This window comes from Trichomycterus rosablanca, chromosome 7, assembly GCF_030014385.1.
Source record: "Trichomycterus rosablanca isolate fTriRos1 chromosome 7, fTriRos1.hap1, whole genome shotgun sequence".
NCBI lineage: Eukaryota > Metazoa > Chordata > Actinopteri > Siluriformes > Trichomycteridae > Trichomycterus > Trichomycterus rosablanca.
Window position 1 is genome coordinate 3,244,308 of NC_085994.1, and position 13,193 is coordinate 3,257,500.

At 41.4% G+C, this 13,193-nt stretch overlaps 2 protein-coding genes across 2 annotated transcripts; one reads left to right on the top strand and one right to left on the bottom strand.

Annotated features, from left to right (window-relative positions):
- Nucleotides 1-34: 34 nt before the first annotated feature.
- mrpl40 (mitochondrial ribosomal protein L40) lies at nt 35-7,583 on the top strand. The gene is made up of 4 exons (XM_062998253.1): nt 35-167; nt 1,716-1,799; nt 4,230-4,385; nt 7,001-7,583. The coding sequence occupies exons 1-4, from the start codon at nt 118-120 to the stop codon at nt 7,308-7,310; spliced, it is 600 nt and encodes a 199-aa protein (XP_062854323.1). The 5' UTR covers nt 35-117; the 3' UTR covers nt 7,311-7,583.
- A 381-nt stretch (nt 7,584-7,964) lies between these two features.
- Nucleotides 7,965-12,063, bottom strand: c7h22orf39 (chromosome 7 C22orf39 homolog). The gene is made up of 3 exons (XM_062998254.1): nt 12,018-12,063; nt 10,086-10,253; nt 7,965-8,936 (listed from the first exon to the last, which is right to left on the bottom strand). The coding sequence occupies exons 1-3, from the start codon at nt 12,042-12,044 to the stop codon at nt 8,805-8,807; spliced, it is 327 nt and encodes a 108-aa protein (XP_062854324.1). The 5' UTR covers nt 12,045-12,063; the 3' UTR covers nt 7,965-8,804.
- Nucleotides 12,064-13,193: the final 1,130 nt, after the last annotated feature.

Genomic DNA, 13,193 nt, shown 5'->3' on the forward strand with positions numbered 1-13,193 from the left:
CACTGGATTTGCTTTTGCTGCAGAGTCACGCTTGCACATTGACATCCCAAGGTGGAGTAAATGTAGCGAGTTTACCTGCTTTTTTTATCCGTTATCTGTTAAATTATATCAGTAAATATGTCAGGAATTGTATGTCAGCTGCTGTTGAGGCCGGTTCTGTTATCGCGGTATGTATTTACAGTTTTTATGCATTTATAAGTTGTTTAAATATCTGCCATGTTAGCAATTACGCTAACACTAACAGATCTGTCCCATCCTTAATAGATAGACAGGATCATTGGATGTATTTATTTTATTATATTATATATATATATATATATTGCTTTACATAAACAATGCCATCCTACCCCTCCCACCTACCTCAATATCATTGTAAACTAAAGTGCAATAACTTTACTAGTCGTGCAATAATACTGTTATTTGTACATGTGCAATACTGCTACACTTCTTCATAAACTTTCACACATATATATATATGTGTGAAAGTTTATGAAGAAGTGTAGCAGTATTGCACATGTACAAATAACAGTATTATTGCACGACTAGTAAAGTTATTATATATATATATATATATATATATATATATATATATACCTTAGTATTTAAGGACTTAATTGTTGACAACAATGACAATAAAGGAATTAAATGTATTTGGGACAGTGGTAGGCTTGTGGATAGAGCTTTGGGCTATCAACTGTAAGGTTGAGAGTTCAAATCCCAGCTCTGCCATGCAGTCACTGTTGGGCCCTTGAGCAAGGCCCTCAACTATCTCTGCTCTGCTCTGGGGCGCCTAACAATGGCTGACCCTGTGCTCTGACCCCAGCTTCTAAACAAGCTTAGATATGCGAAGAAAGAATTTAGTCTTGTACTGTACATCTGTAGGGCGGCACGGTGTCTCAGTGGGTAGCACTGTCGCCTCACAGCAAGAAGGTCCTGGGTTCGATCCCCAGGCGGGATCATGGAGTGAGGATAATTGGAGACACTGAATTGCCCTTTAAGTAAATGGGTGTGTGTGTGTGTGTGTGTGTGTGTGTGTGTCTGTCTGCCCTGCGATGGACTGGCGTCCCGTCCAGGGTGTTACTGTGTGCCCTGCGCCCATTGAAAAGCTGGGATAGGCTCCAACAACACCCCCCCCCCCCCCCCCGCGCGCGCGCGACCCTAATTGGATAAGCGGATAAGAAAATAAATGAATGTACATCTGTATATGTATATATGACACATAAATGCGCCCTATCTGTTCTATCTTTTCTATATATAAGGACTTTTAACATCATCTTTTACACACTAAGATGTTCATGTAATGCCTCAAGGTGGTGTAACGTCAATGTTCTTTGCACTTTTCACTCTTGCCGCTGTTCCTGTTTTTTTTTTTGAGTGTGTTGTAGACATTAAATTGGAAATTTTGTTAATGTTGCCAAAATATAATCAAGTTGGTCACCCAAAAGATTAGAAGTCATTTCTGGTCACCTTTGTCACGTATTCTTTTTTATTACATTTTAGAAATGGGGTTTGTAGTTCATCAACCAGCTTAAGATAAATATAAACGTGACCATATCTCTTTTCTGGAGAGCAAATTGAAGATACTTGTTTTACTGACTGGTTTATAATAAATATGATACTATGATAAAGGCAAACTGTTAAACACAACCTTATTTGAGCCTATATTTGTTGTACATTATATTGTGCCTAATATACTGATTTCCCTCTGTGTCTAGATGCAGGTCTGCTATGGAAAGCTCTGTCCGACACAGCCACTGGTTTGCAACCCCGTTTTCGTTGAAGACCTCAGTTCCACTAAGGTAAGCGGTCTGACTAGTATCATTGGAGGAGAAATGCACTTCTAGTTGTAATTCCAGTTTTATTTTGCATGCACTGGCTTATTATTTTTAGATATCAATAATATATAATTGAAAAAAAAAAACTTACATTCCCTTTCGCTCCTTAAGGTCTTCCAGTGATAGAAGTGGCCTCAATGGGTGGCAGATCTTTCAGTGCTGTTGCTCCTAAGCCCTGGAACTTTCTGCCTCGATCCCTGCGAGACTGTTCTTCTGTCTCTTCTTTTAAGTCCCTACTGAAGACTTTCCTTGAGACTGTGAAAGGCGCTATATAAATTATTATTATTATTAAAAAACGTATATGCAACTTATACATTTACATTTTCGGCATTTAGCAGATTATTTTATTCAAAAAAGACTTACAGTACTGTGGCAGTATATAGTCTTAGCAATTGAGGGTTAAGGTTAAATTACTTAAATTAGTTAAATTACTAGTCCAGTTTTTTAACCACTAGGCCACAACTGTAAGCATTTATTTATTTATTGTTTCCTTTAAAGTCTGCAAGTGGGTGAATTGGCTACTAAATTGCCCCCTATGAGTGAGTGTGTGACAGTACAGAATATATATATACAGTGTATCACAAAAGTGAGTACACCCCTCACATTTCTGCAGATATTTAAGTATATCTTTTCATGGGACAACACTGACAAAATGACACTTTGACACAATGAAAAGTAGTCTGTGTGCAGCTTATATAACAGTGTAAATTTATTCTTCCCTCAAAATAACTCAATATACAGCCATTAATGTCTAAACCACCGGCAACAAAAGTGAGTACACCCCTAAGAGACTACACCCCTAAATGTCCAAATTGAGCACTGCTTGTCATTTTCCCTCCAAAATGTCATGTGATTTGTTAGTGTTACTAGGTCTCAGGTGTGCATAGGGAGCAGGTGTGTTCAATTTAGTAGTACAGCTCTCACACTCTCTCATACTGGTCACTGAAAGTTCCAACATGGCACCTCATGGCAAAGAACTCTCTGAGGATCCTAAAAGACGAATTGTTGCGCTACATGAAGATGGCCAAGGCTACAAGAAGATTGCCAACACCCTGAAACTGGGCTGCAGCACAGTGGCCAAGATCATCCAGCATTTTAAAAGAGCAGGGTCCACTCAGAACAGACCTCGCGTTGGTCGTCCAAAGAAGCTGAGTGCACGTGCTCAGCGTCACATCCAACTGCTGTCTTTGAAAGATAGGCGCAGGAGTGCTGTCAGCATTGCTGCAGAGATTGAAAAGGTGGGGGGTCAGCCTGTCAGTGCTCAGACCATACGCCGCACACTACATCAAATTGGTCTGCATGGCTGTCACCTCAGAAGGAAGCCTCTTCTGAAGTCTCTACACAAGAAAGCCCGCAAACAGTTTGCTGAAGACATGTCAACAAAGGACATGGATTACTGGAACCATGTCCTATGGTCTGATGAGACCAAGATTAATTTGTTTGGTTCAGATGGTCTCAAGCATGTGTGGCGGCAATCAGGTGAGGAGTACAAAGATAAGTGTGTCATGCCTACAGTCAAGCATGGTGGTGGGAATGCCATGGTCTGGGGCTGCATGAGTGCAGCAGGTGTTGGGGAGTTACATTTCATTGAGGGACACATGAACTCCAATATGTACTGTGAAATACTGAAGCAGAGCATGATCCCCTCCCTCCGGAAACTGGGTCGCAGGGCAGTGTTCCAGCATGATAATGACCCCAAACACACCTCTAAGACGACCACTGCTTTATTGAAGAGGCTGAGGGTAAAGGTGATGGACTGGCCAAGCATGTCTCCAGACCTAAACCCAATAGAACATCTTTGGGGCATCCTCAAGCGGAAGGTGGAGGAGCGCAAAGTCTCGAATATCCGCCAGCTCTGTGATGTCGTCATGGAGGAGTGGAAAAGCATTCCAGTGGCAACCTGTGAAGCTCTGGTAAACTCCATGCCCAGGAGAGTTAAGGCAGTTCTGGGAAATAATGATGGCCACACAAAATATTGACACTTCAGGAACTTTCACTAAGGGGTGTACTCACTTTTGTTGCCGGTGGTTTAGACATTAATGGCTGTATATTGAGTTATTTTGAGGGAAGAATAAATTTACACTGTTATATAAGCTGCACACAGACTACTTTTCATTGTGTCAAAGTGTCATTTTGTCAGTGTTGTCCCATGAAAAGATATACTTAAATATCTGCAGAAATGTGAGGGGTGTACTCACTTTTGTGATACACTGTATATATAGCAGTTATTGCTACCTAGATTGGCCCTTCTAAAATGCCCTAATGCACTGGTGAGTATATATATGACTGAGCTGACCTGTAATAGACTTAAAACCTGTCTAGAATAAAGCATTTCTTTGATCCACAACTTACATTAGTCAGTGACATTTTGAACGTGTGTGTGATCCTAAACAGAGCAGAGCCGAGGAAAAAGAAGAAGGTCGACCCGCGTCGTGAGCTGATGGCGAAAGAACGACTGAAGAAAAAGCTGAAGAAACTTGAGAAGATCCCACCTGAGCTGATTCCTATTGAGGACTTTATAACTCCGGCCAAGTGCTTGGATGAGATCAGGTAACAAAACTTGATGCTCGTGCTGTATACAGTATACAGTGTAGACCAAAGGTTTGAGACCTCTAGTGAAAATGCTTTTATTTGTTACAATGCTTCTTTATTACAAGTTATATAATCGCTATAACATCGGAGCACTGAAACAGTCGACTGGTCAGATAAAATCCTGTTTTCTTTAAGATTATGTGGGCATGTGTTCATCTTTAACCTCTATAAGAGATGGATACTCTTTAGGATGATCCACCACAATGGAAAACCACATTTCTCAGAAAGTGCATGTTAGACTGGTCTGTCTGCACCTTTACCGAACTCTATTGGTGCAGGAATTAAGGTTCAAAGACCCTGTAAGCCTCCATGTAAACCACATATCACAACGATTACCAGCTTCAAAAACTAAACTGCCTGAACAAAAAGGCTTAACAGAAGGACAAATAGTGCTGGCAGCTTTCTTTAGTTCTAAAGGCTGGCTGGGACGGATTGTTCCACCACAGCTTAAGCATTACAGAGATGTCACTGCATGTACAGGGGTTGGACAAAATAACTGAAACACCTGGTTTTAGACCACAATAATTTATTAGTATGGTGTAGGGCCTCCTTTTGCGGCCAATACAGCGTCAATTCGTCTTGGAAATGACATATACAAGTCCTGCACAGTGGTCAGAGGGATTTTAAGCCATTCTTCTTGCAGGATAGTGGCCAGGTCACTACGTGATGCTGGTGGAGGAAAACGTTTCCTGACTCGCTTCTCCAAAACACCCCAAAGTGGCTCAATAATATTTAGATCCGGTGACTGTGCAGGCCATGGGAGATGTTCAACTTCACTTTCATGTTCATCAAACCAATCTTTCACCAGTCTTGCTGTGTGTATTGGTGCATTGTCATCCTGATACACGGCACCGCCATTGGATGCACATGGTCCTCCAGAATGGTTCGGTAGTCCTTGGCAGTGACGCGCCCATCTAGCACAAGTATTGGGCCGAGGGAATGCCATGATATGGCAGCCCAAACCATCACTGATCCACCCCCATGCTTCACTCTGGGCATGCAACAGTCTGGGTGGTACGCTTCTTTGGGGCTTCTCCACACCGTGACTCTCCCGGATGTGGGGAAAACAGTAAAGGTGGACTCATCAGAGAACAATACATGTTTCACATTGTCCACAGCCCAAGATTTGCGCTCCTTGCACCATTGAAACCGACGTTTGGCATTGGCACGAGTGACCAAAGGTTTGGCTATAGCAGCCCGGCCGTGTATATTGACCCTGTGGAGCTCCCGACGGACAGTTCTGGTGGAAACAGGAGAGTCGAGGTGCACATTTAATTCTGCCGTGATTTGGGCAGCCGTGGTTTTATGTTTTTTGGATACAATCCGGGTTAGCACCCGAACATCCCTTTCAGACAGCTTCCTCTTGCGTCCACAGTTAATCCTGTTGGATGTGGTTTGTCCTTCTTGGTGGTATGCTGACATTAGGATACCGTGGCTCTTGATACATCACAAAGACTTGCTGTCTTGGTCACAGATGCACCAGCAAGACGTGCACCAACAATTTGTCCTCTTTTGAACTCTGGTATGTCACCCATAATGTTGTGTGCATTGCAATATTTTGAGCAAAACTGTGCTCTTACCCTGCTAATTGAACCTTCACACTCTGCTCTTACTGGTGCAATGTGCAAATAATGAAGATTGGCCACCAGACTGGTCCAATTTAGCCATGAAACCTCCCACACTAAAATGACAGGTGTTTCAGTTATTTTGTCCAACCCCTGTATATCTAACAGACCTCGGAAAACATGTAAAGCATTAAATACATAAAGACATAAAGAATAAAAACGTAAAGCCACTTCTTTACATTTTCCCCCCAATTGTTTCTCCTAATCTGTCGTATCTTAATTACCCGATTGCATTTCGCTTCCTCTCTACTGCCACTCCTGAACAAGAACCCTGTACAACACAAGTCCCCTCCGACACGTGTCCAGTAGCCAACTGCATCTCTTCACCTGGATGAGGGGGGTTCATAAGGGCTCAGTTGCTCACACGGATGGTCACATATCAATCTATATTATTCCCCGCCTCTGATACGGGCATCATCGATTATTCAGCAGGTGTTGTAGCAGTTATGAGGAATCCCCTTTGGCAAGCAATCCCTTGGACGAGCCAATCATCGTCCGTATGGGCGCCCAGCCTGCTGACACCACTTTTAATACAGTTTAATACAGTCTTCCTTTGCAGGGGTTACAAGTGAATGAGGGAAAAAATTTAAATAACTTTAGACTCCTCAAACCCTTCATTACTGACACCTCAGATCATATTTTACAAAAAATTTTAATGAGTATTTGCAGTATGACTGGAATCTCCTAAAAAAAGTTTTTATCATCAAAGGCAAAGCTGTAAAAGTAAGCCTTCGAATATTGAGGGATAGCTGTGTCCTTAGTTAGAAGAAAATGTGATGTAAGAGTCATAAACACACCCCTGTCACAATTTCAGATCAAAAGAATGTGAAATAATTGCTGTCCATTCTTATTAATACTGTACTAATCCTTTTAAAATCGGACTTGTTACTATGCGTTCATTGTACTAGCCTCTTTAGCATTAAGTCACTTTGTTGTTTGGCTTTCCAGGGTCCGCAGTGTTCCCAAACTATCTTTTGAGGAGAGTGAACGTAGGGCGCTGTTGCTTAAGGAATGGTCCAGGTACAAACACTCCCAGCACCAGACTGAGATGGCAGCGATTAACGAAGCCCTAGATGCCCAGACACAAGCTTTAGAGGAGCTCAGGCTGGAATCAGACGAGCTCTACAAGGCAGCAATCAGCCCTGACACGAGTCTGATTCCCTTTCAGCGTCAAGGTCCAAGCCACACACCTCCTATCTCAACTCACGAAGCACCTGAAGGCAGATACAATGACATTACACGAGTGTACACACAGTAAACGTACACGGTGCAAACACTGATATACGATGGTTGTGCTGTGTTTTATCTATGTTGCTTTAGCATCTGTAAATATGAAAGGAAGACTTAAGTTGTATTATTGGATTATATTATGGTTTCTTTATAGCCTCGTGCTTCCATGACGTGTACTTAATGAACCAGCGTTTATTACTGTTTATAATGAGTAACTGAAGCTAATAAACTGAAGCTTTAACAGAAAAGTGTTTAAGGATGCTGATTAAATCAAATTAAATCTGCAGTCACATGTACAAAATGTTTGTGTTGGCTGATTTATTTCTTCATTTCATGGATTTAACACTAAAATAGAGTCCCAATTAGGATTTATAAAACTGAATTACATGTGTTCTGGTTGTTGGTTGTGTTTTTTGTCCTCTTTTGGCTGCTCATGTGTATATATAGAGGTTGACACAGCAGATCTGGTCGGCATACCAGACAGTTTTTACACCGAATGTCCTTTCTGATGTTGCCTTCCTATTTATATCTTGGCTTGGGACTGGCATTGGGATAACATCGCTGGGATTCGAACCCTGGGTCCCCAAATCTCAGCACTTTTCCACTGCACCACCTGAATTACTAAATTAATATAAATAAATAAATACATACACAATACAATTACAATTAATCAGGGAGCATGTTTTGCATAATGATTTATAATGTTTTATTTGAACTGCAAGCGAAGGTACAGATCTCTCCAAGAACTCAAGACTGCGGTAGTTTCTGTGTGGTGCTTCTGTAATCTGAGCAGTCATTTATTCATTGTCATTGTTTTACCACTACTTTAATCTGGTCAGGGTCACAGTGGGTCTGATTCATTGGGTGAAATGCAGGAAACACCACGGACAGGTTGCCAGTCCACAACAGAGCAGACAGACGCACACACACACACACACACACACACTCAACAAGGCAATTTGTAGTAGGTCTAATTAACTTGACTGCATGTCTTTGTGCTGTGGGAGGAAACCAGAGCACCTGGAGGAAACCCACACAGACATGGGGAGAACATGCTAACTCCACACAGAGAATCGAAGCCAGGACCTTCTTGTTGTGAGGTGACAGTGCTGCCCACCAAGCCCACTGTTTTGTGTCAGTATAGTCAGGTTGCAATTGTTTTGACAAAAATAATGTCCCTGCACAAAAGTAGAACTCTGCTTACCATCTTATAATAACTAACATCACCAGAAAGAGCTTTAATGTACCAACTGCATCATTATTAAATATGAATAAATTATTTGCTACTAGCTACCTAATAAAATCTACATTCATGATGCAGAAGTGATTTTGGTGTTATAGTTTTATGTTCTAGTTCTGCCATGTTCACTGTTAAGCTGTTTTTATTTAATAAAGCATAAAAACTGCCACTGTAACTTGTCATTAATTATTGGTTAAAAGAAAGTAGCAAATTTCTACATCTTTAATAGCAGTCTTTATCATTTGGATGGACGCGGTGGGCAGATTGTGGGTTTGGGCAGCTTTAAGGGTCCTGTGTTTTGTCCTGATCGAGAGGTAAGTGCCAGTCAGCTGGTGGGCTTTTTCTCATCTCCCAAACCGGAGTGAAGTTCCTCTGTTCAGACACTCGACTCTGTTCACTTTTCTGTAGAGTTTCCTAAAAGTAAGAACATACAAAACTACAGTGAGGTCATCATTATTAAATTACAGCGATACCTTGTACCTCAACACCCCCTAAATCTTAACACTATATATAAACAGAATAAACAATACAACATCAGACAAGTGTGAAATGGAGATATACAGTAGACACTGACAAACTTTACATAAAAAAGATTATTAATTAAAAAAGGTATCTACACTGATCAGCCATAACATTAAAACCACCTCCTCGTTTCTACACTCACTGTCCATTTTATCAGCTCCACTTACCATATAGAAGCAGTTTGACTGTAGTCCATCTATTTCTCTACATACTTTGTTAGCCCCCTTTCACCCTGTTCTTCAATGGTCAGGACCCCCACAGGACCACCACAGAGCAGGTATTATTTAGGTGGTGGATCATTCTCCGCACTGCAGTGACACTGACATGGTGGTGGTGTGTTAGTGTGTGTTGTGCTGGTATGAGTGGATCAGACACAGCAGCGCTGCTGGAGTTTTTAAATACCGTGTCCACTCACTGTCCACTCTGTTAGACACTCCGACCTAGTTGGTCCACCTTGTAGATGTAAAGTCAGAGACGATCACTCATCTATTGCTGCTGTTTGAGTCGGTCATCTTCTAGATCTTCATCAGTGGTCACAGGACGCTGCCCACGGGGCGCTGTTGGCTGGATGTTTTTGGTTGGTGGACGATTCTCAGTCCAGCAGTGACAGTGAGGTGTTTAAAAACTCCAGCAGCGCTGCTGTGTCTGATCCACTCATACCAGCACAACACACACTAACACACCACCAGTGTGTCAGTGTCACTGCAGTGCTGAGAATGATTCACCACCTAAATAATACCTGCTCTGTGGTGGTCCTGTGGGCGTCCTGACCGTTGAAGAACAGCATGCAGAGAAACAGATGGACTACAGTCAGTAATTGTAGAACTACAAAGTAGCGAAGTAGCAGTTTAATATTTTTCTAAACATAACTTAATTGGAGGTACAGGATCCTATTATTTATTTCACCTCATGATTTATTCTCAACAAAGTACACATGATGACAAATGGCTTTTAAGCTGCACATTTATATTTACTAGGAATTTTAAGAGAGGTTGAAGATTAAGTAGTTGTAATTTTACAATGAAACCATGTATTACTGACCTTAGCCTGTGGACTGTGGGTTCTCTCCCACTCTTTGCACACCTCAAAGTCCTCCTTCCACTGCTGGCAGACGGGTGATTTTCCGTACGTGTAGTAGTGATGGAAGCAGTTTTGTAAACTCTTACAGTGTCTGAATTCACTCCAGTAGACATCACACACCCGTGGTGGCTGAGATAAAATACATACAGGAACAAAATCAGCGGAAATAAGGCAGCATGACTGGAATAGAAAGGTTATTGATTAGGTGGAGGTTTGGTTCTCTGTGTGTTTACACCTGGAAGCTACGATAATAATGTTGTTTATTTTTTGTTGTATAAGTTTTACACTTTGGTTACATTTATGACAGAAACGGTAGTTACTTGTTACACAAGGTTCATCAGTTCAAGTTTTTAATGTCAAACACCGTCATGGCCCATTTTGATCTCTTATTCACCCCACTTGCATGTTTTTGGACTGTGGGAGGAAACCGGAGCTCCCGGAGGAAACCCTTACAGACACGGGGAGAACACGCAAGGACAAGAAAGGACCCGGACCGCCCCACCTGGTAATTGAACCCAGGACCTATTGTTGTGAGGCGACAGTGCTACCCACCGAGCCACCTATCACCTATTGAGAAATTTCTAACTATCATGATATTTTGTTCCCACCCCTGATGATAATTATTATTGTATAAGCTTGGTTGTTTATGGTACAGAGATAGTAGGCAGATACACTGATCAGCCATAACATTAAAACCACCTCACTGTCCATTTTATCAGCTCCACTTACCATATAGAAGCACTTTGTAGTTGTACAATTACTGACTGTAGTCCATCTGTTTCTCTACATGCTTTTTTAACCTGCTTTCACCCTGTTCTTCAACGGTCAGGACCCCCACAGGACCACCACAGAGCAGGTATTATTTAGATGGTGGATCATTCTCAGCACTGCAGTGACACTGACATGGTGGTGGTGTGTTAGTGTCTGTTGTGCTGGTATGGGTGGATCAGACACAGCAGCACTGCTGGAGTTTTTAAACACCTCACTGTCACTGCTGGACTGAGAATCGTCCACCAACCAAAAACGTCCAGCCAACAGCACACAGTGGGCAGTGTCCTGTGACCACTGATGAAGATCTAGAAGATGACCGACTCAAACAGCAGCAATAGATGAGCGATCGTCTCTGACTTTACATCTACAAGGTAGACCAACTAGACAGTGAGTGGACACGGTATTTAAAAACTCCAGCAGCACTGCTCTGTGATCCACTTATACCAGCACAACACACACTAACACACCACCACCACGTCAGTGTCACTGCATGACACAGAATGATCCACCACCTAAATAATACCTGCTCTGTGGGGGTCCTGAGCATTGAAGAACAGAGTGAAAGTAGGTTAAAAAAGTATGTAGAGAAACAGATGGACTACAGTCAGTAATTGTAGAACTGCAAAGTGCTCCTATATGGTAAGTGGAGCTGATAAAATAGACAGTGAGTGTAGAAACAAGGAGGTGGTTTTAATGTCATGGCTGATCAGAGAGACAGTCTGCGTGGGTTTCCTCCGGGAGCTCCGGTTTCTTCCACAGTACAAGGTGCAGATGAGGTGAACATGGTGTCATGATGTTTGACACTGAACTTGAACTGATTAAACATTTGTAACCTGTAACCACCTGTCCTGTCATGAATGTAACCAAAGTGTAAAGAATGATGTTGATATCTTAATAAACAAACATGGATTTATGGGTTCCTAATCAGCTACAGAAAAGGCAAAGCAGGATTCGAACCCTAAAAGACGCAGTTGTTTATGCAGACGTCCAGCTTAAAGTAGCTCATGGTTATTAAAGAACGTGGTTGGTCCTCGTTTGGAAGAAATACGTGTGAGAAACATGTTATGAAACACATATCACAACTGTAAACATAACAGAACCCATAAATAATTATAAACCTACCCTCCAGGGTACCTCAACCCCTGCCATCGTTCCTCCTTCTTCTCTTTTAAACTCAGACTTGTGTAATTTATTGACAAGTGCACTGTCGCCACCTAGTCCACCCCACTCCAAACAGTGACGACCACGTTTTAAAGCAACTGTGGTTTATTTTACTTTATTTATTAGGATTTTAACATCATATTTAACACACTTTGGTTACATTCATGACAGAACAGGTAGTTACTCCTTATACAAGATTCATCAGTTCAAGTTTTAATATCAAACACAGTCATGGACAATTTTGTATCTCCAATTCACCTCACTTCTTGTCTTTGGACTGCTGGAAGAAACCCAGAGGAAACCCACACAGACACGGGGAGAACATGCAAACTCAACACAGAAACGACCCAGACCGCTCAACCTGGGAATCAAACCCAGGAAAAATCATTTTTCGTCACACAGTCCACAGTCCACAGTTAGAATTTAATAATCATATAAGATTTTAACAAACATGCTACTTTTTAATATAAAAACAATGGTTAAATTATCTATCTATCTATCTATCTATCTATCTATCTATCTATCTATCTATCTATCTATCTATCTATCTATCTATCTATCTATCTATCTATCTATCTATCTATCTATCTATCTATCTATCTATCTATCTATCTATCTATCTATCTATCTATCTATCTATCTATTGATCGCTCGGTCAGTCTTTCTTAGCTAAGCTCTGAGTCTTCTCACGATGTTTAATGAGCCTGAAGAACACATAGTAAGGTATATGAGACCATTCCTCTAGACACAATCTTTCCGAGTCTTTCAGATTTTTAAGTCCAAGCTTTAGCTGATTTCATAAATTGTGTGACTAGGTTGGCTTAATTTTGTTACATTTTTCTAAAAAAAAATTTATTATGGGACTGTGGAACTGTGAAGGGCCCAAGAAAAGTCTCAGTGGTGGTGGGCTAGCGTAATTACGATGGTGTATTAGGGCCACTGTAAAAAAAAAAAAAGTTTTAATTTCGAGAATAAGTCTTTTAAGTTTATTTTAATTTGGAGTCGAAATTATTCCAAGAATACACCCTGGATAAAATGAGGTATCTTGAGGTATTTTGAGAGCAGCTGTAGACGTGACAAGCTTGACTGACCGACCCCCAGTTGCAATAGTCAATACGAGAGGAAATTAAAGCATGA